Source organism: Anser brachyrhynchus (genome assembly GCF_964034855.1).
Source record: "Anser brachyrhynchus genome assembly, chromosome: 2".
Lineage (NCBI taxonomy): Eukaryota > Metazoa > Chordata > Aves > Anseriformes > Anatidae > Anser > Anser brachyrhynchus.
In genome coordinates, this window is record NC_137695.1 from 143,358,987 (window position 1) to 143,386,527 (window position 27,541).

General features: G+C 41.5%; 1 protein-coding gene across 1 annotated transcript; it reads right to left on the reverse strand.

Moving 5' to 3' along the window:
• Positions 1-14,659: 14,659 nt before the first annotated feature.
• On the reverse strand, positions 14,660-25,176 carry KCNV1 (potassium voltage-gated channel modifier subfamily V member 1). Its single transcript, XM_080581302.1, has 4 exons — positions 24,612-25,176; positions 23,690-24,202; positions 21,362-21,888; positions 14,660-15,635 (listed from the first exon to the last, which is right to left on the reverse strand). The coding sequence occupies exons 1-4, from the start codon at positions 25,055-25,057 to the stop codon at positions 15,124-15,126; spliced, it is 1,998 nt and encodes a 665-aa protein (XP_080437428.1). The 5' UTR covers positions 25,058-25,176; the 3' UTR covers positions 14,660-15,123.
• Positions 25,177-27,541: the final 2,365 nt, after the last annotated feature.

Here is a 27,541-nt window from a genome sequence, read left to right on the forward strand (position 1 = left end):
ATAAGAAAATTCATCCCTTAGTTACATTCCTGCAATATTATAAGCTGAGAGGAAGGAAAGTATGTTTAAACTTTTGAAGATATACTGAGAACACTCTTACTCTTCTCCACAATGACAATTTGTTCTTTTCAAATTAGTATTTATGAAGTGATTAAAATAAAACAAACAAACATACCCTCAACAACAAGAACAGCAACAACAAAAATTGGTGTATATATATATGTGTAGTTAATTAGCCACTTGGCAGCCATCAGAAATCAACATTTTTGTTTCTTTACACAATGACTGGTATTTTAGAAGGCATCTGAGCATCATAGCAATGAAAAGGATGAACAGATACTGAAGAGCAAATGTGTTTTCTGAGGAGTAACAAAATGGCAGGTTGCAGAGAATAATTGTTTGGTTCTTTATAATACATTGCCCTTTAATTCATGTTCCCAGGAACATAATGACCTTGTTTTAAGGTATATACTATATCCAAACTATCCATGTGTAGTATTTCCTTTACATATTAAGTATATATTTTTTTGATCTCGCAACGAAGTATTTCTGCACTTAAGGGAAACAAAACAAAACAAACAAACAAACAACAACATCAAAAAAAAACAAAACCAAAACCCAAACAAAGCCAAAACAAACAAACAAACAAACAAACAAAAAAAAACCAAAAAAACCCAGAAAATTTCACCAGTACTTGAGAGAAATGTCTTTCATTTTCTTCTTTTCTTTCCATTTGCTTTGTTTAGTCTTATTTAGAAATCAATGCCAATTATCCTATCAGACACAGAGTCAGATTTACTACCCGTATTCAGCTTTGTAAGGGAATAGGTACCACGCAAATCAATGTCTGACCAGAATACAGCCATCTGCACATGAGAATTTTCAGAGTGTAAGCAACTGCTATGCCATAGACATGTCCTGAACATTACTTACAAGCTTCAGTTCACTTTAAGTCAGTTGAAGGACTCCATTAAAGGGAGATGAAATAAGCCCTTAACAGTATGGCACAAACAGTGTAGAATATGTATATTTTCAGTACCAGCTGATTGCTTTCACTTCTCTTTTTCTCTTTTAAAAAAAAGATGAGACATGCTTATTAATGTGGCTTGTAGTTTTGTAATAAAAAGTGTCAATATGATTATGCAGTCATAAGGGAGGTTCTTTCTGTATATTTAAGAGGAGACTCAAGATTTCTAACTTTTTTGATAGTCCATATCTTTGTTCAAACTTCAGTGTACTGAGAACGTTTTCCTTTAATCCTTTAGCATTCTGGTCATTCTGGGCAGATGAGTTTCTGAACAAAAATTCAAACCAGTATAAGCAATGTTGCAAATTTGAAAAGTGACAAAGAAAACGCAAATTAAAAAATAAAAACAAATATCATATCACCATTACTGGAAAGCAATAGCTCTTAGTTTTTACTGGTCTGGTCTACAGCACAAGAGCTCTGTTTTTTACTATGCTTTTTTATGTTTTTACAGAACTATGATTCAAAACCTCTGAGAACAGAGGCTTTCTAATTCCACTGCTTTCAGATCTATATATTCATATTTTAGTATCCTTATTCACTTTATAGGAGAATGTTATCTTAAAGCAAACTAGTTTTATTATTATTTTTTAACTTGATTAGATATTCTGTTGATTCAATGTAATTGGTCTCCAATGTCAAAGATTAATATGCTAAAAAGAAGAAGCCAACTAGTTTTCTTTAAGCCTCTTTGGGTTATCTTTCAGTGGAATAAGAAATTATGTCTCTAATGTGCTATTCAGAAGCAGAATAGGCTCTGATGGAGACTGCAGCTCTTCTTTCCCATATGAGAGAAGTCCCTTTTGAGGGTAATTCTAAAACAAGTTTTGTCCAGCTTAGCTTAAAACACACATACAAAGCCTCAATAAAATGAAGAATAGCAGGATGGAAAATACAGATAAGATTGTGAAACATCAATAAAAAAATATTGAGTGGCGAGGTGCAGCTAACTGGAAGGAATGGAGACAGTTCCCCTTTCTTCCTTATCCTATTCAGCACATATATAAGATATTTGTCACTCTTGGCTCTCACAATGCGGTAAATAACCCAGTGGCTGTATCAAATTTATTCCATTGTGTGAGGCTTCTTTAAGCTCTTAAGGCAAGCAAAGCCACGCTCTATGTTCTGTTGAAAGTGGCTTTCATCAAAGAAAGAGTGCCATCAGTTAGGAGAGGGATAATATACGGGAGCATGCTGCTGACCCTTCAAGCGCTTTGAGAGCAGCACTCCTCTTTGCACAGTGCTAAGGGACCGGTCGGGGACTGCCCAGCTGTGGGCAGATTCCCAGAGCAGAGTACATCATTCTGAGTTTCCCCTCTACTTTAAAACTTCAAGGTTTCACAACCTTTAGTTTTGTTCTGCACTGAAATGTGAAAGAGCTGTCTCATCTAACCCAGACTATCCAGCAGTCTCATGATTTCCCAAGGACTTTGGAACCAAGAGTTAAGCGCAGACTGCCAAGCCAGCATCCTAGCTGTAAAGCTGCGGAGAACCTGCCAACCAGGAGGAGCAAGCAGCATCACAGCATGAAGGAGGAATAATCCATGAACTTTATTTGTTTACTAAGCGTGAAGAAACTGGAGTCCTGGTATAGTAAAAAAAAGACAAACAAACAAACAAAAAAAAAACCACAAACTTTTCAAGTGGAACATTGGTGAAGGAATCAAAAGAGGCAAAAGGCTACAGTAATTGAGACAGTCTGTTTCCTAAACTGACTGTCTTTAAGATAAGATCCTCTGTGGCAGAGAGTAATCAGCTTACCGACTTCTAAGAGGAAATGCCCCTGGCAAGGAATCATTTTTTTAGAGAAGTCTCAATGGTATGGCATTTTGTGGAGAGCAATGGCACAATATCTTACACAAGTGCTTCATGCTGAGCATGTAAAGACAAAGAGCAGTTCACTGAAATGGTTAACGTGTTCTGTGGAAAAAAAAAAAAAAGAAACATTAAAAAATAAATCTGATCCATTGGAGTCTATTATAACACCCATATCCTCACAGAACAGAACAGATTTGCACTCTCACTGCCATCTGGAATGGAATTATGTTAGGAGTCTCTGAAAAAACACAAATTAACTATTTCATGCATTTCTACAGTGCGTTCCTTTCTTTTCCTATTCACATCCCCTGTTCAGTTAAGAATGACAGCTTTAAGGTCACTGTGTGAATGCTGCATTTGTTCACTGTTCAGATAAGAAAGAGTAATAATGTCTGTGGAACAGAAAAGTGAAACATGAAAGACAATTTAAAGAGTCTTTCCCTGTTGTTGAATTGGTGGCCTTTACTAAGATATAGCTATAACAGATGCAGCTTCAACTTGCTAGCATATAGTCTTACAAGTAAAGTGAACATCAGGTATGTATGCATGATCAGTCTTTTATAGGTATTTAAAATAACATGCTTAGCATACAAAACATGAAAAACATCTAAAGTATAAGAATCTCTTTTTTACTGCTGGAAAGAAGCCCACAGTAGATTCATGTTGTTGTTCAAATTGTTGGTTACAATTAACGTTCAGTTTTATAGCAGCTCTGCATCTGATTTGGAATTCATTCGCAAAATGAGCTTTTCTCTTTCTTAACTATTTGTTATTCACAAGAAGTTGTGGAATAGCTTTGCATAAATAAGTTTCAGACTCAAGGCTGTTTTTGAAATGCTCACTTCAATGACTCAATGTTTGTGATTCATATTTCGTAGCTCACATGGTATTGTTCCTATAGGAGAGGAAGACATAAAATGGCGAATGTGTAACTCACCTTCTGAATGGATGGAAGAACTAAAATTTAGGAAAACGTCCAGTTTAACAAACTTTCTAAGATTATCTGGTGTGTGCTTATGCAGTCACAGAAAACAAGTAAGACTAAAGAAATAAGATCATAGATATTTAACCATTAGTCCCAAAACAACCCAGAGATGACAAATTTTGCTCTGGCTGGTCTCAAAGTTTATAGTGGTGAATTATTTCTGTTTATTAAGCCTATCAGATTTTTATCTGTTTTATCCCATGAATGGCTTCATCTCGAGGTAGTGAGCTACATGAAATTGGAATGAAAGCGATGTCCTGTAATACATACAATATAATTATGCCTAGATTAATTCCACCAACGTTTAGGCATTTCATTCTTGGATTTACCTGGGCTAATGGAAGGGGGCACTATGGCAGCTTAAGAAGCATTTTCAGCTGACTCTGTCACAGAAAGAAAGAGAAATTACTAATTCTGATGATTATTTCAAATGCAATAAATCTTCCTAAGGAAGGCCATCACCCAAATTGTGCTTAGTTCTCCAGGTGCAGCCCAATTAGATTCAAAGCAGTCCCATCTGGATCCAGAGTGAAAACATTTGCTGAAATGTGAACAATGGAATGCCCAAACAATAAATTTGCTATCTTTCCATAATTTTGAATTATAACATGCAAGTGTGTATGCCTGAACTCTGAAGGTCCCTTCAGCCAGTGGAGAATAATAGGCGATTTTATTTTAGACATCCTATTTTAGATTAAAAGACTCTAAAGAGTCATTATGATGATCTGTTTTACTGCAAAGTTTTCTACATTCTGCTTACCTGTAGTTAGGTTAGATGATGTTCACATGTTCACTCCTCATTGCAATATAATTCACCCATACTGGAAGTTCTGCTGTGAGTTTTAAGGCAGCAGATCAGACCCTAAACTTTTAAAAAGCCTTCCTGAAGCTTTTGCATCAGTACTATGAAGCTATCTCAGGGATATCAGTGCCCTGCAGTAGACAATGCCAAAACAAGTCTTTGTTCTAAGTAAAAATGCACAGATCGGGCATGTTATTTTGGATTTAGTAATCTTGCCTTACAAAAATCACCTCTTTAGATTTATTTAGTTTTCAGGGTGCAGGTGAGTTAAATACTTCTGTATTACATTATATAACATTGATTTTGCATAGTTGCCTAGAAGTCTTTCACAAGGAATTCAAAAGACTGATCCCACTCTGTAGATACAGAATTAAATGACAGCTTTGTCTTACTTCAGACGGAACAGGATCCACGTGCATTAATGAAGTGTTGTCATCATGCTGGCAAGTATGTGTGAGTAACAAGGCAGATGATAACAATGAAATGTAAAGGAGAAGCAGCCCAGATGACCAGGTGGAGTGTTGCAGCTTAACCTTCTTTTCAGGTCTTATCTCAGACAAAGACTAATATACTTATTCTACAGAGCAAAGCCCTTGGAAGAGAATTTGCATCAGGAAACCTACAGTGACAGGAAAGAAATATAGTCTGACAAGGCTTTTGTTTTTAATTGCTAAACCAAGTACTGATGTGTTATCCACGACCAGCAGTATTGTTTACAGGCTTGGTTGCTGTAGTGATAGCATCGTATGAATACTGCAATTGAGACTGAATCCTTCCGGCAGCAGAATAGGTTTTCAAGCAGCTTTTAATTGCTTGTTTACAAAATCCTCTATAGTTTTCTGTGCACACAGCCCAAAAATTAGGAGTAGATCTGTAGAAAGTCTCCAGCATTGCCTTTCTGTGTAAAGGAGAAAAACTGATCCCAAGTTGTAGAATAAAAAAGCAAGAAGAAAAAAAAAAACTTAATCAGAAGGCAACTGGCATGGATGCTCCTGCCTCTCAGGTAGACAGGTGGGAGCAGGAGAGTCGTCCCTCCACTGCCAGGCCCTGGAGCAACCCTGAGATGCTATATTAGAGGGACCTCTACAAGCCACAAACCTGCAGCCTCTCTTCTTAAGTCAGGGTTTGGGTGCAACTCCAGAACCCCATAAAGTAAGGGTCAACACAACTAAGTCAGACACCAAAAGATCTGTAAACAGTGACACCTTCCCCAGCATCCCAAGAATGACTCTGTGTCGGGTGTGGGTGTCAGCTCTGAAATCACCCTGAAGTTGGAATGGAATCATAGAAACACAGAGAGGTTTGGGTTGGGAAAGACCATCTAATTCCAAGCCCCCTGCCATGGGCAGGGACACCTCCCACCACACCAGGTTGCCCAAAGCCCCATCCAGCCTGGCCTTGAGCACCTCCAGGGATGGGGCATCCACAGCTTCTCTGGGCAGCCTGTGCCACTGCCATACCACTTTTCTGAGTAAAGAATTCCTTCCTTACATCTAATCTAAACCTACCCTCTTTTAGTTTAAAGCCATTACTCCTTGTCCTATCCCTACACCCCCTGACAAAGAGTACCTCCCCAGCTTTCCTGTAGGCCCCCTTTAGGCACTGGAAGGCCACTCTAAGGTCTGCCAGGAGCCTTCTCTTCTCCAGGCTTGCAGCAGGTAAGTGCTGCTCCAAAGCCACGTGGAGTGCCCATGCTGGCTGCTGCCAGACTCCTCCGTGGAAGGACAAGGATATACCTGTTAATTGTAGTATAGCTTGAATAAGCATGGGAGATTTTCTTCGTATGCTACCATTCCTGCCCTTAGTTTGTTTGCTGGAGAAGAAGAGTGGGACCAATGGAGAAAATTGTTTCTCTTTTACGGTTTCCTTGTCCTTTCTGTCTGTCTTGTATTGTCTTACGCTCATGTAGAAACAACCAGCTTATTCAGCGTGTATAAAAACTCAAAGTGCAAAGAGGGTGCAGTGAGGACAGAGCCAGGCTGTGTCTGGTGGTGCCCAGTGCCAGGACAGGAGGCCCTGGGCACAAACTGGCCCCCAGGAGGCTCCCCCTGAGCACCAGGAGCCCTTCTGTGCTGTGCGGGTGACGGAGCCCTGGCACAGGCTGCCCAGAGGCTGTGGGGTCTCCTCCTTGGAGCCCTTCAGAAGCCGCCTGGACGTGGTGCTGGGCACCCTGCTCTGGGTGTCCCTGCTTGGGCACGGGTGGCACCAGCTGGCCTCCAGAGGGCCCTGCCGGCCTCAGGCTCTCTGGGATCCTGTGATTCACTAATATGATAATTTGTTTTCTTGTTCTCTCATCCCCTTATCATCATGCAAGGACTGTACTGCAGTAGCTAACACTTCTCAGATGTCTGAAGCAAACATACAGCTTAGCCTTTGCCCTGATGTGAAATTTGTCCCAAGTGTACAGCAACAAATTTAAAATATTTTTTCTACAATGTCTCCAAGGTTTTTCAGGAGCCTTTTCCTGGAAAAGAGCCTGCTCTGTGTATGTTGGAGTGGGAAGGGGGGAGGTGAACCTGGCAGAGCATTAACCTGGTAGCGTGATGAGTGTTCAGCTGTTTTGTGTTTTAAACAAATGCTTCAGATCTCTTTGCTCCAAAAAGGAACCAAAAAAAAAAAGTAGGGCTTTTTATTATTATTATTATTATTATTATTATTATTATTATTATTTTAATGTAAGAGTTTAATAGCTATTCAGGTTCTAAAAGGAAAGTATGTATCAGCTACAAGTTTTCTCCTTCACTCAAGGACAGGTCTTGTCCAGATCTATTAAAATTGCTAAGTGCTTGAATTTATGTACCTAACCAGTAAGCTGGAATCCTACATGAGAACTCTCCAGTCCCCACACAGAGTGCAGGACGAGGTGCAGATAGCAGTTCACATAGAAGCTGCTGTATGCCAGATGTTTAGAAATACTTAGTATCTGAAACAAGATCTCATATTCAGGATTTATCTTACATCTTTCAGTAGTTTCTGATTTTTCCGTCTTTTTTTTTTTTTTTTTTTTTAAATTCCCAGCCCTGCCACCCCGCTGTTTAAATTTTAATTTTAACAATTTTCTTTTTCACGTCTTTTCTTTTTCTTTTTTTTTACATTTAGCAAACTACCATGTATTTTCAGCTTGCCTGTCTTACTTAGACTCCTAGTTTTCTTTACTTTGCTAAAATCTTCTCTTTAATTAGCAGATTATATTTTGCCTTGCTAATCGAACACCTCTACACATGTGGGGTAGGTGAGGAAATGAAATTGTCTAGAAAAAGTATAGTATGCTGGCTAGAATCAAATGTGCAAATGATGCTTTATTGAACGTGCAAATAATATTTTATCACTGAGCAGTCAAATGCAAGAACATTCATTCCCTGGGCAAGTTCAGCGGCATTGAGCACGCGTGGTGCGGTTGGCCTACTGAGGCCTCACACAACTGGCCTGCTGAGGGCTCTTACAAAGTTTTGAGGGTCTGGCTTGGAAAAATATTAGGCATACCGAAGCTGGAGAGGGAGCTGAGGATGTGCAGAGCAGCTCCTTCTGCCTGTGTGCCTCATAGGTCTGCACTTCGTAGGGCTCCATTAATGACTCGGTTTTGCCTCACGGACTGGTTTTGGGTTTCAGGGTCCCAGAAGAAAAGCTGTGGCTGACTGCATCCCATATAGCATCTTCTGCTTCAGAAACATACACTTGTGCAACTTCCTGTCCTGTAATTGTTCCTGTGCTGTTCTCTCCCGACCATTAGTAGCAGTACTTTCTAGCAATTTTGTCAGGACAGTGCCTGCACCACAAACTACATCATTCCATCGTGAATCATCTAAAGAACTGTGTCTGTCTGGCAAACATAGCTCTGATCTGAGAGCTATGAAAAAAAGGCAGACAAGAATAGCACACTTGATCTTAAGAAACTGGAAAAGATAATGTGAACGGAAGCATATCATGAATAAATGAAATTCTTGATCCACCAGCTGGAGATAGGTCTGCAATTCATGACGTATGTGATAGGGAACGTAGGCAATGATTACTGACGTACTGAATTGTCATTGAAAAGAGATGTTTTTGATACAGAATGGTACTGAATAGATAACACCCATCATTTTTGTACTGAAAATTTCACTTACTCTGGTGCTGAACTCTAAGAACATTAAATAATTGGTAGTGAAATGCACTAGCTCTGAACCAGACTGAAGTCCTGGTGATAGGTGAGGGTAAGAGCTTTCTCCTTCCATTTTATTTTGGCTTATGTGTCATCACATCTGTTCTAATCAAGTCTCCTGCTGGACTGCTGATGCGAGCATTTGCAGCATAACGCAACCTCCATGCTATAATGATGGCCAGTGGCGTTTTGTTAGCTCAGTCTGCTGGTATTTCCACTGCGATTCTTGGCACAAGCAAACTGGGTTCATCTCCGTATGTGAGGAGACAGCCTGCATAAGAGACCAGAGTCTGGATGTTGTTTTTTGTCCTTGTGGCCCAACCACACAGCAAAGTCTTACAGAGCATTGTCTGGAAAGTGGGCAAATTCATCCTGGTATAATTCCATTGCATCAGTAGGTCTGATGTGGGGAACTTGTCAATTTTATTCTTACAACAAATCCCTATGAAGGCTTTTTGGTAAACCTTTACACTGTCAAATTGAATATAGGGTTTGGTTTGTCCTATACATATGGATGGCAGGGTCTTTAGGAAAAGGCTGTATTATAATTTAGTGAAACTCTTGTATTGTGGTATCCTGCCTCTTGGGCTGTTTGCAGTACAAATTATATAAGCTCTCTGAACCCTGCAGACAAGTATTTTCTCAGAACCATACTCATTTTTATTTGTTACTGAAGTCTGACTTCTTACTGATAGAAATAGATGTGCTACATGACAGGTTGGCTTTGACCAGCTGTAAGCATACAGCTTCCAGTAATTTGGAAAAGTGGGGTTCTGTTGATTCCTAATCGATGCCGTCCCTGTAGCTGTGAGAGAAACACCACACTTTTTTCTCTTGACTTTGATTTTGTTTCCAGTATAAAAAAAACAGACCACAGGTTTATGGGGTAGGTTTGTCTACATTTTGACACTGAAAGGCTGTGATTGGCAATTCTTCCATCTGTTATCCAGCAATTACTGCCAGGAAGAGAAGATAGGAGGGTTAAATGAGGAATAACAGCAGAAATAACAAATAGCAAGGACTGGAAATAGATTCAACCTGATCTTATTCCTTTAAGTTGAAGTTCATTTTTACAAAAAAAAAAAAAAATTTTTTTTGTTTTGTTGGTGTTGATCTATAGAAGGACGATGCAAATACAAAGCCAGATGCATGGTTCAGGGGGAAGACATGTCTGATATACAGGGCTGCATGGCTAGGATGAGGTATGAATAAGTAATGTGATCTAATTTGTGGTATGGACATATGATGCGTGTCAGTTAATGAGCTGAAAATAATTCCTTCCTCTGCACTGAACCATGTGTACTTCATTTCTCATGAGAAGATATGAGAGGTAAAACACATAGTCAGTCACACAAAGTCACTGGTATATCTCAGCTGAAGTATTTCAACTTCTTATTTTAAATTAAAATTAATTTAAGTTTAAATTAATTTGCTCTTTCCTGTTCTACCTTCCATTATTTTCCTTCTATATACTCAGCATTAATAATGGCTTAATCTGTCTGTTTGGGCATCAGTAATAACAGCTTTTACCACTGCAGCATCTAACACACCACAAAAGCTACGGAGGGATCCCACAGAGCCTGTAACTGGAAATTTCTGATAGCATGTTCCAAAGTCCGTAATGCTGTTGTTCATTTAGGACAAGAGGGCTGTGAGCTTATGAATGCTGCTTCACTGGACAGCAGTTCTTAAGCAGATACATATTCATCTCAGAATATTTTTCCATAATTCAACATTGTTGGGTTGCATAATGTGTTTCGTACCTCAGGCTGAGAGCCTCAGTTCAGGAATCCGTAACACTGCCTGCTATGAAAAATGACATCATTAGGTATCTTTTAACTATTTTCAAGCCAATTGTCTTTTTCAGGTATGCTGAAAAAATGACTTAAGAAGAAGAATTCAGAAGAACTTATTTTACGTGCTTTTGGCAAAAATCCCAATAGGAATTTATGAATTCTCTTCCCAGGTCTCCTCATAAACTGATTCATGCAGCAGGTAATGAAGAGAGTCACACACACTTCATCCATTTCCCGGGACTTATCTCTGCTGCACAGTTTGGGAAGAGAACTGCCTTTCTGAGACAAGCTGTTGGAAGTGAAATGAGTGTGTTGGTTGCAGGACTACACAGTAATACTACATGACTTACCAGCAGGTTTAGTTTTATTAAAAGCTGTACAAAATTAGGTGTAATTAGAGGAAACTTTACATCTCCATGTGTCTTGTTTGTTTGGAAAGGAAGATGATTTCACTTTAGGAAGCTTCTTGCGGAGGCATGCTTTTCTGAGATTATAATATGCATTTGTACATAGTTTTAATCCGATAAACACAACTGTATACATCTTTTAAAAGATCCGGCTTAACTTCAGACTGTTCTGGTTCCTCACCCTTTGGGATGCTATAAATCCATCTCACAAGCAACTTCCTGGGGTTTTGAGAAAGAGTTGGGAGTTTACATTGGCTGGTGTTGGACTCACTGCTGTGACACTAGGTGGGATCCCTTTCTCTCCCTCACCCAAATAGATTTGTTGTTTGTATATATATTTTTTATTGCTCTTTTCACATAGAAATCCTGTAATATAGCCACCTGCACCAAACTGTTTTCCTGTTTTCCTGGGAGAAGGGGTGTGCAAGCTCACACTTTTCTAGCCCATCTGAGAGGCACACACAAAACAGGTCATGCTCTCCCTCTTGCTGATGGGGCCATCCTCTAGCAGAAGTGCCCACCCTACAAACCGGGGTCAAGTTTTGTCAGAAAAGACACAATTTCACTATTTCACGTATCAACAACAACAAAAGTTAATCATAAGGGAATTCTTCAAACTAGCCTTTCATTAAAACACATTTTCTGAAGGAATGGCTTTAACTACTGGCTGCTCATCAGGTCAAGCTCACTACACCAAGCTTAAATGCCTCATCAAATTCCTACGAACTGAATGCATGGAAGCTCTGCTTCCACAGGAGATGTGTTTTCTAATATTAAAGGCAAAACTGCAATAATTATATGGATGGTTAAAACTCTCAAAAATTGGAAAATTAAATTGATGAAGGGTGAAAACTGAAGACTGCATCTCAGTCCTAGAGAGATTATTGACTCTAGCCCTTCCGTTCAATGAATGACATTTTCAAGAGCCCAGAGCCCTGGAGACCCCTTGTCTGCAATTAGAGGTGTGACTAAGGGCTGTGCTGCTCTGCCCTATCTACAGTGATAAGAGCAGATAAGAGCACAGAAAACCAGGTACCAGCTGCATCAGCAACAGCTGCTCTAATGCATTTTAGATGGTGGGCATCTCAACAGAAAATGTTCTAGCAGAGTTCTGGGTATGCAAGTACACCTCACTGGAGGTTTAAGAAGACAATACTGTAGAAAATGAGAAAATTATGTTACTCATTATCAAGATAATATCTAGATGAGAATACACATCTTTAATGTCAGAAAACAAAAATAAATGGGAATTATATGTAAAAGGCTTCATAACTTTCTTCTGTGCGCTCCTTTCTGTGCTCAGTCAGATCCACCACATGGCAATCTCACAAACTGAGTTGCCCAGCAAAACTCCTGTCCGAGGGGAACACTGCTCATCTTACATAGCTTATATCGAATCAAGATTGAAGTGGTTTATTGACTTACTAACAACACAGACTTAACCAGTGGTCAGTGAATTGTGCATTCAGGATCGATATCCATAATACAACAAGTAAATCATGATATTAAATCGTTGTGAAATATTATTGAACACAGATTTCTAAATACCTTTCTATAACTTATCCCTAGAAGTTATAAATCTTCCTGTATGCCCCACTTCTCCTGGGCACAGGGGTTCCCCAATGGTCTCGGCAGCCTGGCACTCCAGTACTTTTTTGGACTTTCTCCAGTATGTCCCTGTCTCACCTGTTTTGCCAGTTCTCGCCTTTGATGATGGTTTTTGGAAGTGCTTAGTATTTTAAGCTAAAATGGGGAAATTATTGACGTTCTGACACATGATCCTTTCTGCCAAGTCTGATGTGTGATGGAAATGGCAGAACAGATGTGAGGACAAGAGGTAGTTTTGTACTTAACTTCAGCATGATACTCTAAAGATAGTACAGTAACATCCTTAATATGGTGTCTTAGTGACAAAAGAGCTGTTTTCCAAATTTGTGGCAGTAGGTAAATGGCATAGATTCATGTTCTAGCTTTGTAATGCCCTGTACTGTTTGCTGCTCAGTATGAATGCTCTGGTCCTGTCCGTAAGAGCTGAAATCAGAACTGACCTTCATCTGCAAAATGATTTGTTAGTCTGAGCCCATAATGTGACAGACAGCCTTGATGAATAAAAACCATGATTGACAAACACTTCTTTGGAGACTTTGAATTTAAAATCAAGAGGTCTGAAAATAGAAGCTGAAGGAGCTACTTGATAAAGTCTCAGCCACATTTCCCCATGGGCATTTCTAGGAAACTTTATCTCCAGACCTGCTGAAAGGAGTGAATCAAGTGATACATCCCAGAACATTTCTATCATTCTTTTGAGTCCTTTGTAAAAAACACAGGATGCAATAAAAGCAGCCTTTCCCTAAAGAGAATCAGTCATCTATCTAACTGCATTTCCTTTCTCAAACAGAGATCAGATGCTGTACGAAAAAGCACAAAAGACATTACAAAACAGTCTTCCCACAATGAAAGCTTCTTCCTAATTCTCTATAATTAGAATGACTTTTGAATGAGAAACAGCCTGTACAATTTGTGCAGCTCAGAGACTTCCTGCTCAACGGAGCTATGAAATAACAACCTAGAGTGGGCTGCATCAAACCTTTCCCTGCGGAATCAGTTTTGCCTCCTGGACATTCACAGGAGTTTTGTCATGGATTCATTGAACGTTAGGGCAGAAAGGAACACTATGATAACATAGTTTGATCTCTGTGTAACACAGACCATAAGACTGACCTAGGAATTTTCACACCTAGTCCATTTCTGATAGAGCAAGGCAACTCTTATGGTCTCTAACATTTTACCTCAGCTTCCTCCTGCCTCTGGTGACTGCTGCATGTACTGCATTGATCCCAAATCCAAATGCTGACTGATATCAGCTGACAAATCAGAAGCTGAAATTCAATGAGGTTTGCATCAGGGTTGGAACCTTTGAAAAATTTTCGCTTTCTGTATTATGTTTACAGGGAATGGGAGGAAAACACACTCAATTCAAAACAAGTATTATGCAGTATTTATTAAAAGCATTTTTTTACCCATTCATATATACTCAAAAGCAGTCTAAGCCTTCTAAATACATAAATATCTGATCAAATTAAATAATCCACAGCTAATATATGCCTTGTCTTAGGAAGTATGTTGAATTAATGTCAAATGTAAGTAATGCTTGTGCTTACATTGCTGAAAATGAAATGAGAGAGGTCTGTGATTTTTGATTTAACCTACAAAAAGATTATTTATTGATTTTAAATGTGGCCCACTTACTGAAATACTTACTGCTTTTAACAGGCGACAGAGAAATGAGTAACATGTTATCTTTAACCATTTCTGTTTTGTCTGGTATCCACTGATGACTTCACTTGAGCACAAAATCTGCTTAGCTGCACAAGTAAGTTATGAGAATCAAAACACGAGGAGAAGGCATGCTGCAAAGGCTGTATTAGCTCCTGTAACTTCTACAGCAATTGCAGAGGGTACTCTAAATCATGGTACCTATCTCATGACTATTTTATACTTGGCTGCAGATCTTGCATCGGCTTAACACTTTCACCTATGTCCTGATACCCACCATGAATTTGGGAGCCATTTGCTTCTCCTGAAATGAAAAAAATCCCCCCCCCCACCAGGGTCTTGCAACCTCATTTTCATGCAAATGAAGTAGAAAATGTGACTAACAAATGGGAATGAGATGAATCTCCTAATAGGAATGTCATCATAAATTTATTCAACATTCTATTTCCTTAGGCTTCTCTTTTCAGATTTTCTTAATGTCTCTAACTTTTGTTTTTCTACTGTAAATACAAATCTTACAGGTCTTTAAAATTCAAAACACCAAGGCAATTTTGACTAAGACTTTATTACTATATATTAGCAAGGACATAGGATTCATAGACGTGTTTGTATCACTGATTGATTTTGATAGACCCATTATTTCCCCTCTCACCCACCAAGATCCAGTTCTGGGATCAGGTTTCTGAGCCCCCGAGAGCCTTCATATTTTGAATTCTTCCTTTGTATACACTGGTTGTATCAGTCTGTCCAATAAGTCAAACTCCAGATGGAAAAGGAAATACACTATGTGGTGAATAATAAAAAAAAGAGATTCTTAATACTACATTTTCGAAGTAGTCTATTTGCTATACAAGGCTAAATAACTTAAAAGTCAAAACCAGAAATCATCTCCTCCACTGCTCCGAGTGCTTGCTCTCTCTCTGCTTTTTAACCGTAACATATCCATGACACTGCGTGCATATATGTCTCGCAAATTCACATTGATATTTGAGTCACTGGATGAGTTCTTCGTGAGTCTCTTTAAAGCTTCACGCTGCCGGAGAGCAGCTTCTTTTATCTTCAGTGTAAAGTAACAGGCAGAAAACCGGTCATTTATGATAGCTATTGGCAAAGCCAAAACTAGTATTCCTGACAGTATACACATAAAGGCCACTACCTTACCAATAGTGGTGTCTGGCCTAATGTCACCATAACCAACAGTTGTCATGGAAGTTGTTGCCCACCACCAAGCACCAGGTACGCTTGTGAAAGTTGTGCCTGGCACACCCTGCTCAACAAAGTACTCCACAGTGGAAAAGATAGAGATCCCTACGGACAGGAAAAGCAGCAGAAGGCCAACCTCCTCGTAGCACTGTGCGATAGTCATTCCAAGGGACCGCAAGCCTGAAAGACAAGAAACGCTGTCAGTAGGTTGATTCATGTAGCTGCCTTCAGAAGTTTGTGAAATATCTCTTATTTGAAAGCTGATTGTTTTATGTTTTTGCTTTGACTGCTAGTGAACACGTCTTAGGAAGAAGGGGTGCAGCTCTCAAAATACTGGGAAAATATGATTTAGAAAGAAACAGATTAAAATATTAGACTGAACCGCTGACATTATCCCGATTTCCTTAAAACAGAGCATATAAATCCTCCTTATTACTTATCATTTGAACTACATACAACATTTAGAAAATTACTCTATTTATTTATTATTAATAAATCTCCATTTAGTAATTGGCCATAATGGAGGAACTACCACAATTTTTATTAAGTTACCTAAATAACCATTTAAAAACACTAAAAACATCTGCTCCCTACTTCCAGTTTGAATGTGCCAAGCTGTATTTTCCAGCCCTTGTCACATTTTTCTCTTGGACCAAACAGCCCTCTGTTGTCAAATTCATGTTCCCAGGTGGGTACTCGGAGCCTAACTCTGTCACACTACCTTCTTTGCTAAGCACTGTTTGCAACCCTTTTACAGTTCTCATAGCCTCTCTTTGACCTCTCTTTCTCCCCCCCGCCTATCAACATATTTATCTGTAGAGATCAAAACAAATGCAGCAGTTCAGCAGCAGCTGCACTTCTGCCAAAACTGGAGATAGCAAAGTCTCCCAATGCAAACGTATTCTCCTGCTAATTCACTGATGTACGGCATCAGTCCCATTGCCCACGAGTCGAGTCGCACAGGGAGCCCGTGTGCAGCTGACTGCTCTCTGTAATGCCCCACATTCCTTTCAGAGCTGCTGCCTCAAGCAAGGCCAGGCTGCCTGACAAAGCAAGCGGGAAAGTAAATCCAATAACAGTGCAATGGATAAACATCTCTCATAAACAAAGAAGGAAGATATCAAGGCACCAACTCAGTTGAAACACACTGGAAACTGAAATTATCTTCTGAATAACAAGTGATTTTGGATCGCTTTTTAACACTGTTCTTTAAGAAGATGCTGTTTTCCATAGTAAAAGAGAAAACCATGATGCTTATCAACTACCCTTCACGGGTACACTTGTAACTAAAGCAATGTTTGCATAATGGCTTACCGGAGCTCTGCATCTGTTTGCAGACTTCACATGCTCATTGGAGTAATAAGCAATTTGCTTTGCTTTACTTTCCACAATCTCAAACTAAAAGAAGTTAATATTTCTTCTTGTTTTTGGCTCTATTTCTTTTCCCCTTTACGTCTAATGGGTTTTAAAGTTTTTGTTTATGTACAGCAAACAGTGGAGGTACAGACTAGATTTTGTAGGGAATGTTTCCTTTTTCAAAGTTTTCTTCTACCAACTCCAGTTAAGGACTTGCTCATAGCCACGTTTTATCCTGCTACAACTATGGTCTGTTGGTTAGGATGTTTATTATAGTGTTATAGGTTAATTTTGCAGCAGAAGGGAAATACGATTTATCAGAGTAATCTTTTTTCTATTAATATAACTGCCTCCGGATTTTGAAAGTATACTAAGATAAGCAGTGCAAAAGCTGTGAATGGGACAACTGCAAGGATCCAGACCAAGTGCTCATTTTCCAAGGAAGTTACTGTCATCCCCTGCCATGTAAAACTTCACACTGATCAACGCAGAATTCTTCTTCACCTTTCAAGTGACCTAGGAATAAGGTACTCCAATTTAAAACTCTCTGTAGCACTTCTTTTTAAAGCATGGTTAGGTACTGTAGAAGCCAGGCTTTGCCCTTTGCAATGGATCTTGAGAATACTGCAGCTAAAACAAACAGCACAACTCTCATAAACCTGGTCTAAATAAGCAGGAACAGGGCTGTGGCTGCTACCTCTCTGTATCACATTGATGAATTATCAGCGAAGTTGTGGTTCTCCATCACTTCAGGTCTTCAGATGAAGTCAGGAGACATTTTCAGTTGAATCTATGAATCAGACAACTTACTGGGCTCCACAGCTCATTCTGAATGGGAATCGGTGCATTCAGAAGAATAAAGTCTTCTGTTCTATTGTATTGTAACTTTTAAAAATTCTTTCTTCAGCCACAGCACACAGCCAAACTAGGGCTGTTCAAGCACAGAGCTGTAACAGCTCCTCATCAGGAGCTGTGACAGCCTGGATAGCCATGCTGGAAGGTGCTGTGGTGCTGTAACAGAAGCAGTGTGGTACCCAGCATGGGGCAAACAAACAGCCCCAGCCCTGGGACCAGCAGGAAGAAGGAGAGGCTTTTCTGCCATGCATGTCAAATTCCACCTCTTTGTTGCCAAAATGGACTTGATAATACAAGCTCAATTTCAGGAGCTTCAGTTTACACACAGCATTTAAGTCATCCTAAACTTTTAGCACAGAATTCTGAAAGTGCTGAAGTTTTGCTTTTTCATGTACCCGAAAGCATCTCATCCTGACACGTTACAGCCTTCTCTCAAACTTGTCCACTGCCATCACAAGTAAGATGCTCACATCCTACTTCTCCTCAAGGAGTTAATCTCTAAGTGCTTCCCAGAGAAGGACCAGCAAAGCTTCACATGGCAGGTGGCCCCAGAAGGAAGCCTACAGCTGAGGAGCACCAGAGATTGTGAAAAATGCAGGTTCAGTACTCAGCTGCTCCTACACCTACTTGAATCCATAATTTCAGTATCTCAGAAGCCGTCTCACCGTCTAGCTATATATTTTCTGGATAGAGGTACTTTTAATTTCTCAATTGCTCCTTGACAAAGTATAGCACTTTACATAAATAATTTAACACTCGCTCCAGTCTAGCCTAGGTGTTTCTGTGTATTGCATCCATCCTAATAGCTGAGTTCAGCTTTCAAACAAGCAGAAATGATGCTTCCATTTTTCTTTCACTTCTCCACAAAAAGGGTTAATCTGCCATTTCTTTAAAAATAAAGGGAAAAAAAAGAATTGCCTTCATGATTTTTCCTAACTCATTTCTGCCTCCGATAGCAGAACCACACTGCTGTTGGGATCCCAGCTTTGCTAGGGGTCTGCACAGTATTACAGGATGTCCTCCTTGTAACTGTGATCGTCCCTCCTTGGTGACAGGGGAGTTGCTTCCAGCAGCTACAATTTTCTTCATCTCTTTTCTTCTGATCTTGCACTCCTCTTGCCACACAGAGCAGGTGAGCAGTGCATGAAGCTTTGACCTGAGAGTGCAGGAGTCAGTTTTAAGCTGCCTAAGGTACAAGTACAGAAGAGTTGTGAGTGCCACCCCTAGGAACTGACATTTATCAGGACTACCCAGGTATGTGTGAGCAGGATGGTCTCTGTATATGGTACTTAGAGTTCATCTTACACTGTGGTTTAGGGTGTGTTTAGAACCACGTTAACTCAACTCTCTTCTACTACAAATCTCTAATGGTCAGAAACCAGACTTCAGATCATTTAGTGTATTTTTCTGTTTTGAATTATTAGGTTTATGTTTTGTCTTAGTAGCAGCACCTTCTCTGACAGAAGACTGAATTCATGACTTTCTACATTTAAATTATACAAAAAAGAGCCAGAATTGATTTAGTGTCCTGGGCCTCCTACATGACTAGCAACCCTGAACTACAAAAGAAGCAAGCACAGAAACAGCAATGCTGTTCTGAACTGCTTAAGTAGCAATGTAAGCCACTTCTTGAATGCTGAAACTGGTATTTTGGTTCCAGAAGAAAGATGATAGTTCACTGCCAGAGTAGGAGACTAGATTTTGATATCATTAATTCACTTCTTCTAACATGGCAAATGAGTTATTCGACTCTTAACAGCACTTAATATTATGAAATAAACTATGGTAGCATTGTAACGAATTTAACTTTAAAAATAAATAGGCGCTAAATCTCACCCCATCTCTGAAAGCTAACACACCTGAAGTTAACCATTATTATGCGGACAACTGAAACTCGTGGTTTCAAGGTGACAGAAAGAGCCTTAGAACTGAGTTTCATGCATTCATTCTGTAACAGTAAAGTTTGATGAAGTGAAAACTTTGTAAACTTTATAACTAGAACCAACATACTTCTGGACCACAACCTTGCTATTTAGCACAAAAGTGCCTTGATGTGTTCAAATCGTTTGCTTATTTTCAAAATAGAACTAGAGGAGAATACATTCACATTACTGCCACCATTGAAAGTGGGTAGCAGGCTTCCTTGTATAAAACAAGAACTGTAAAAAAATTATAATGAAGCAAAGCAAACTCACTGACAGACTGAATCACTATCTGCTTCCTTTCAACTTCTCTCTAAGGGACAGTTATGCATTGGTATAGGCACAATCTAGAGCGGAGGAGTAAGATTAAGATAATTCTCAAACCACTATCATTACGCTCAGTGGTATTAAAGCTATTCCCTGCAATTGGTACGTAGGTTCACTGCTCTTCAACAGGAACAAAAATCAGAGACATCCTCCTGCTATAATGCCCGCTAAAGTGGGGCCAGCTCACAAAGAGGATGGAGATGGCACTCCAAAAAAATGAAGCATCAACCATTCCTGCTTCAGAAATGCAGGAAAGATTACATTGAATGCCATCTAAGAATGATTATCATCATCTTCAGAACAGGCCAATATCACAGAACAGAGACAATGATTTACTATTGGGATCTGATTTTTCAAAGCTCCAAGTTTTGGCAGAACTTTTCTCCGTGTCTAATTCATTGCCGTGTTCACCACTGATTCAAGTGGGAACATAATTAAATCATTTTGAAAATACCAAGCACTGGATAACATCATGGCATTGGCAGGGTGTGGTGAGAGTACTGTTTTTATTATCTCAGATATCCAGGCACGCACATTAAGTAGTAACACAAAATGGGGGAAACACAAGACCTTCTGAATATTTCCTCTGATAAATTTCCACTTGAGAAACATTATCTTTTATACCTTTCCTATACTACTTAGGAAGAGTGAACACATATGTTCCCAGACATGCACTCTACTATCCACCACTTTCCTGCCTGCTGTTCATCCGTGTCTCCTGACACTTGCCAGCAGAGCTTGGGCATGAAGGGCCCCACATCAACAGGTGAATGCTGATTAAACCCGACATCATCACTCTGTGCTGCACCTACTGCCAATTCAGTAAGCGACCCCCAGCTGTGTTCAACATGTCATATAGATACCAGTGTGTTCAAAAGGGCCGGAGAGCCCACCAACCCTTTGCCCAGTATGATTCAGTTTAAACACTTTTCTAGAAACACGATCTATTCAACAGAGGATGTCTGTTTTCAGGATCTGCGATGTAGACAAAATCATGATACATTTATTTGCTTAAACTTTTTAGTGTAACAAATTGTGGTAGGTGATTATAAGCTGTCACTTGTAAAACTCTGACAATACAAAAAGCGTTGGTCAATGATGATCACTTACCGTTTCTTCCTATGCTTCCCTCCTAGCCAACTCAATTACAAATGTTTGCAAATTAGTGACATCGTGAGAGACTGGTAAATGATTTACAGCATGCAGCTTTGGGGCCTGTTTTTTGTAAGTTTTCTATGCAAACTATATGTACTGGCTTTATGGAAATCTAAAATTTATTGGAGAAAGCTCCTGCCACTCAATTACCAATGTCCCAAAGTAAGAGTTACCACAACGCATTACTGGTAACATTACATTGTGTAAAAAGATAAGGCAGAAATGCACACGAAATAGGGGACTACTGTTGGTAGAAGGAATGAGAGCTTTCACTGCCATGGCTAAAAGTACCTGTTGAATGTCTTCCCAGCTTCAACATCCGCAGGGCTCTGAGCAGTCTCAGCACTTGGACAATGCGCCCCACGTTTTCCAGTTCTTGGGAGCTCTCCCCACCACACAGACTCTCTACCAGCAGGGTGATGTAGAAAGGTAAAATAGCAAGGAGGTCGATGATGTTTGCCACGCTCCTTAGGAAGCGACACCGATCCCGTGCACACAGGAACCTCAGAACAAACTCCACAGTGAACCATGCAATGCACAGGTACTCTAGGGCATCCAGTAGCGGTGGTGCCAGCCAGCTTAGCTCTACCGAAATCAAAGCCATGTTGGCAATGGACACAACAACAAAAGCCATGGATAGAGTGCCGAAAGTCCTGGCTGCTGCGGAGGAACCAGGCTTTTCCAAAACTTCCCAAAGTTTTTGTCTGACATTAGGACAGAGGCTACCAGAAAAGTCCTCTTCCTCATCTTGGGCATCCAGTTCTTCTGCATCTTTCTTGATGTCTAAGGCTTCACTCAGCTCCTTCCTCCTGAAGTACCTGCCCAGAAATGCCCCACAAATAGATTTTTAATACCAATATGCATAAGGTTTTCTTATCCTCTACCATGAGAGGCGTAAGAGCACACATTAAGGTATACCTTACAGGAACTTAGGAAACCCTGTGGTCAGGTATGTCACGGAGGGTTTTATTAACTGAAACCCTACAGCCTGTTTCCAATGACCTGTTGTTCCTGCTCACCCATGTCACACCAGTGACAGTTTTTACGTGAACAATAATTTTATTGTGATGGTGTGTTATTTATATGGATCATGTTAACTACAGTAGGATGAGCTGCATGACTAACTTGCGCTCTCATAAGCAATCCTGGCACAACCCGACCTACTGTTTCTAAACTCTCTTCAATTTTATTAATCATATTGCATTTTTTATTGCATTGGTGTACATCTGCAATGTTAAAAGGAGAGGCATAATAAAAGCTATGCAATTTATGTATGAAATTCTGATCAATACATGCTAAGATGACTTTTCTTTAAATATACAGGTTGTCACGCAATAAAGCAAGCAAGCAACTTTGTTGAGTAGAACTTACAGATTGTAAATACTTAGTTGACTATTTTTTTAGGGCAAGAGTGTATTTACAGAACTATTTCATGGAACAACAACATTCTCAAAGTACATTGAAAAAAAATCCTTTTTTTTTCACATCTGTATTCTTTGACAGCTGCAGAGGTCAAGAATTAAATAGAGGGGCTATGCAATTGCCTTTATTTGATGCAGTTACTCCTGAACATGCCAAAGAGGTCCATAGCTCCTTGTGCCACCTAAGAAGTAGGATCTTCCAGTTACACCTACCACTGAAGGAAGAAGGGGATGAAAAGTAGGATCCACCTCTCTCTGAGATGCACAAGTGAGTCATATCAGGATAGGATAACTTTAGCATTTGTTTTTTAGGATGGTAGGAGAGGGTACAGAGGCGTGGGTGGGTGTTGCTTGATCGTTTCTTTCTAATAATTTGGACATAACCACTTTAGATAAATAGCAGTCATACTTTTTAGAGGATTCCATTCTTCAATACTACAAACAAACCAGTAACACTAAAAATGGTGGAAAAGATGTCTTTGAATAGAATTAACAGAAACATCCTGGGGGTGGTTCAGTCAAAACCCACCTCGTTCCTAAGCTGCCTGTTACAATTTGTCTCCACTGAGCCACATTCCCGCTGTTGCTGCCCCCTCCCTGTGAGCTGCTACATCCATGTGCGATGCTTGCCATCACGGCTCCTCCTGGAGCCATGCCACCCACACTCAGCCTGGCAGGTGACCGCTCCCTGCTTCTGTCTCTCCAACTTGGATCTAGAAATCATCCAGAATGGAAAGGACAGCGTGGGGAGGCTCCAAACCCTCCTGATTCCACATCTGCTCCCCCTGACTAGGATAACCCCAACATGAATGACACTGAAGGACATTTCTGCCTTGACAACCCTTCCTATCTCCAGTGCTGTCACTTTCCACTTTGAGCTTCCAAGGCCAGTCTGAAGATGGTGCAGAAAAAAACCGACCCTGTTCCTGTCAGCGTCCTGCTATCTTGCCCCCACTGCCAACCCGTCCTTCACAGCAAAGGTCAACAGAGACCTCACGAAACACACACCTCCTCCTCCCATTTCCTACTCCCACCTACCTCTAGCGTAGGTTTCAGTGCTGGATTTACCCATGCTTCTAGTGCTCTGCTACCTCACCTGCCCCACTGCTGGATCCCTCACCTGCCCGTCCCTGCTCGCAAGCCAGTGCTGAGCTCACCCAGCCCACGCTCCCGCGCCTCGTGTCTTCCCACAGCTCACCGGTCTCTGCAGCAGGAATCGATGCTGAGCTCATCCAAGCCCCAGTACTGGATCTCCTGCAGGAAGGAGAGCGCGCAGAGCTGCTCCATCACATGCAGCCTCCCCGTCTGGTAGTAATTCAGGATGTAGTGAAACGCCTGCGAGCTCCGGTCAAAGAAATACTCATTCTCCACCAGGTTGGCATCATCGCAAAGCTCGAGGAGGCCAGAGGCCACATCCCGGGCGGCAGAGACCACTACGGCCAGTTTGCCGAGACGGGTGTCAGGGTAGCACGACAAAGTTTGCTGGGACATCACAAAGCGGCTGCCTCCTACATTGATAGTAAAGCAGTCCAAGGAGGGGATGGCCTTCTGCAGCAGGGGCCCCTGCTCTTCATCACTGGAGAACACGCTGGAGTCCAGGGAGCCCAGGGACGTGCTGTTCCCTTGTTCCTCCAGGGACGCTTGGGAAGAAAGAGACATGCAGCAGGGAGGCGACTTCATCCTGGAGCTGCCAGCAGCAGCCCACTCTCTCCTGGATTGAAAACACAACAGAGCCACAGAGAAGATCGCCCCACGGGGGAGCAGGTGGCGGGGCAGCCCAGGACCGCCTTACTTTCACAAGCTTTGCCTGCTGTCCCTAGGACGCCTCACCATCCCCACTCCTCCCTGCCATGCCTCCACCGGGGACAGAGGTCGGGCGGGCTGCCGAGCAGGAGGCAGCGGCACCTGAGGCAGCTCCGCCGCCTGCCAGCGACCCCCCACGCGCAACAACGGCGGCACGGGGGGGGGGGACCTCGCCCCGCGGCACCCCCCGACCCCACAGCCTTGCCCCCGGGGCACCCCTCAGCGGGTCCCCGCCGAAGTTGCCGGTCGCTGCCGCCTCCCCTCAGGGCAGCCCGGCCGCGCTCCGTTCCGCCCCGCCCGGCCCGGCCGCCCCTTACCTGCCCGCCCGCCGCCCCGCTGCGCCGCCCGCGGCTGGGCGCCGGCTCCCGCCGCCCCCTCGCAGGCAGCCGCTGCCCGCTCCCCTGCCTCCAAACTTCTGGGCAGCGCCAGCGCGCCTCCATGGCGGGTCATGTGCTGCGGGGGGCCGGCGGGGCGGGACGGGCTGGGACGGGCAGGGCCGGGCTAACGCCGTCCCCGCCGCGGGGCTGAGCCGCCGCCGAGCCCGACCCGGCACTGCCCGGCCCCCGGGGCGGGCGCCGTGCACGGGGCTGGGGCTGAAGGGGGATCCGGAGCTGCCCGCCGGGGCCGCCCGCCTCAGGCAGCCCCCGGCCCCGCTGCCGCTCTGAGGGGAGGAAAGGGGGAAAAGCAGAGCCGAACTGCGAGGGAGTTCGCAGGACGGTGTTGGACACCACCCCATCGTGTCCCCCTTCCCGCTGATATACATAAAAACAAGCGTGCTTCTGAAGGTGTCTTCGTTAATGCTGCTCCCTCGTATGAAAGGCTGAAGCCAGTCAAGTCAAACAGCCACCGCTGTGGCCAGGCGATGCACCTCAAATAACTTGTTTCAACTTAGGTGCATTCAGCCTTTTTTTTTTTTCCTTTTTTTTTTTCTGAAATAGTCTGGAATATGCTTGGCACTGCCCTGTGTTGACTTGTAGCTCTGCTATATCATGGTGCAAGTTAGATTCACCCTGCTCACATTCACCCTTCTCACAGTTTTGTCCCATACCATGAGAAACTATCAATTCTGACAAATTTTACACAATTTACTTCTATAAGCCTGTGTTTTCTGCTGCCTCTTACTTCTTGCCTCCTGTGTGGCCTGCCTGTGCGGCTCTTCCATGAAGCCTGCCAGGGGTATCATTCAGGAGCACAGAAAATGTGTCCACATGTGTCCTGCCAGCACTGCATGTCGTACCTCCAGCTTTTGATCCCCGGTCACTTGAGTTAAGTACAACTGTGTAAGTTGTACTTAATAAGTACAATATGTACTCAATAAGTTCAACTGTTATGTACCTTTCTCGCATTTACTTCACAGAGGTCTCATCATGGTTCATCTTTTGGATACCAGTTATCTTCTATATTTTACGTTAAGATCAACAGAACACTTGACCTATCACTGTTTTAGCAACACCTGTGGAAATCTCTCTGCTCTGCTCAGTACTTGCAGGTGTAGGAATCCACTCTGTGCATCCATTCATTGGAAAAGTGTTCACTGATCACAAAGAATCTGGAGGAGAACAGCAAGAAGAGGGTCATGGACAAAAAGAAGAGGAAGGATGGGATAGCTACAGAGGGGAACAGGCATTACAGCAATGTTCAGATACATGAAAAGCTGCTTGCAAAGTTGAAGGGTATAATCTGTCCTTCTTGACCACACTGAGCAGGCATAGAAGTAAGGGGCTGAATGACAAGAATGATGTTGAGGGTGGCGATTATGAAGGTTTCGTTAGCCAGGATGATGAAGAAGTGATCTCAGAATCCTCTGAGATGTTGGTCTACACCACTGGCTGTCAAAGAACCGGCTGGAAGAGGGTCTGTCAGGAACAGCAGAGGTGTGCTTCACCCTTTCTTGAGGCAGGCTGGAAGCTTTAGATGACCTCATGAGACCGTTTCCAATTCTGTAATTCAATATTTCAAGTGTGTTATAAAGAAATACAATACAAGTACATATTTGCATAGATATCCTACCTTTTATTGCTTAAAACAATTAAATTGAAAAATAATTTAGGTGAATAATTGCAAAAAATGTGAACTCATTTTCCATCAAAACTGTCACCAATTGCTGTTATGAAGCCAGCTTTTGGGCATAGCCCACATTTAGTCCAGGATTGCCATCTGGGAGTGCAGACCCTTTGATGGAAAGCACTTAAACCAGCACTTAATTATAAACAATAATTAAAAAATTCATTAAGTAGACCATCAGTAATGAGAAGTACTTCACCACAGCAAGATGCCTTACTAAGTGTAATAAACCCATAATTGTTCGGTCATAAAACTACTTAGTCGACCTCTTTTCAGACTATTCTTTTCAGTAGACATTCTTTTCTGTCAGCAGGAAATGGTTTTCCAGACATATCTTCTCCATTGGTGTGGAGAACTGAAAACATTCTCCTCACTATTACTGTGATTCAAGGGACAGGTACCTCCCCTGTGAGTCCAGATCCACTAGTGTTTCTAAGAACCCAATTAAAAAAATTTGCTGTTGTCTATTCAAAGTGACTATCTAATTCACAGCATCATTAAAACTGTAGATCACTTGTTCTGAAAATACTCTGATGTATAATTTTCAGCTTATGTAATTTCGGCCAATGTAATTTTCAGCCTTTGAGTAACCAGGTTCAATATCGTGTTTACCTGTGTTGTTAATGTAATAATGACTGTATATAAGTCACCTCAAAGCTAATTTTTTGTCTGATTATCCATTGTTCAAACTAGGATGTTGACTTCAAAGTGCTGGAGATGCACCTGAGGCTGTGTGCTAAGGTTGCGCTTTCCATTAGTTTTGTCCACTTCCTATGAATTATTTGTGCTCACTTCTCACTGCAGGAAAGCAGCATCACCCACAGGCTTCCATAGTGTCCATTACTTCCATAGCGTTAATTCACGTCACTGTCATTAGTCAGAAGATCTGGGTGTGATGTAGTGTTTTACCTCTGAGTTCTGACTTCCTGCTAGTTTTCAATTATTTTTTTATTTAAAAAAAGATCTTTTAGAAAACTGCTAGAAAACTATTTTCAAATGTACCAGTAGAATAAAGCTGGAATGTTTCCAGAAAATGAAAAAAATGTTTTATGAGTAGAAAGGCTCAGAAATAGAGGATTTGTTTTTCTGCCACTAGACACAAGAAACAGGGATTACTGGTGTATTTTTCGTTTTCTGGGGAACTCTTAAAGGATCAGCTATTTGTTGTTCCTTCTCGTTGGTA

Bases quoted from the DNA above. Each gene is read 5' to 3' on its own strand.
- KCNV1 (XM_080581302.1), bottom strand. From the start codon at position 25,057: ATGTATATCAGCGGGAAGGGGGACACGATGGGGTGGTGTCCAACACCG. The intron at 21,889-23,689 runs GTGAGCTGTGGG...ATTTCTGGGCAG, and splicing joins GATTCCTGCTGCAGAGACCG to GTACTTCAGGAGGAAGGAGC. The intron at 15,636-21,361 runs GTACTTTTAGCC...CTTGTCTTTCAG, and splicing joins GCTGGGAAGACATTCAACAG to GCTTGCGGTCCCTTGGAATG.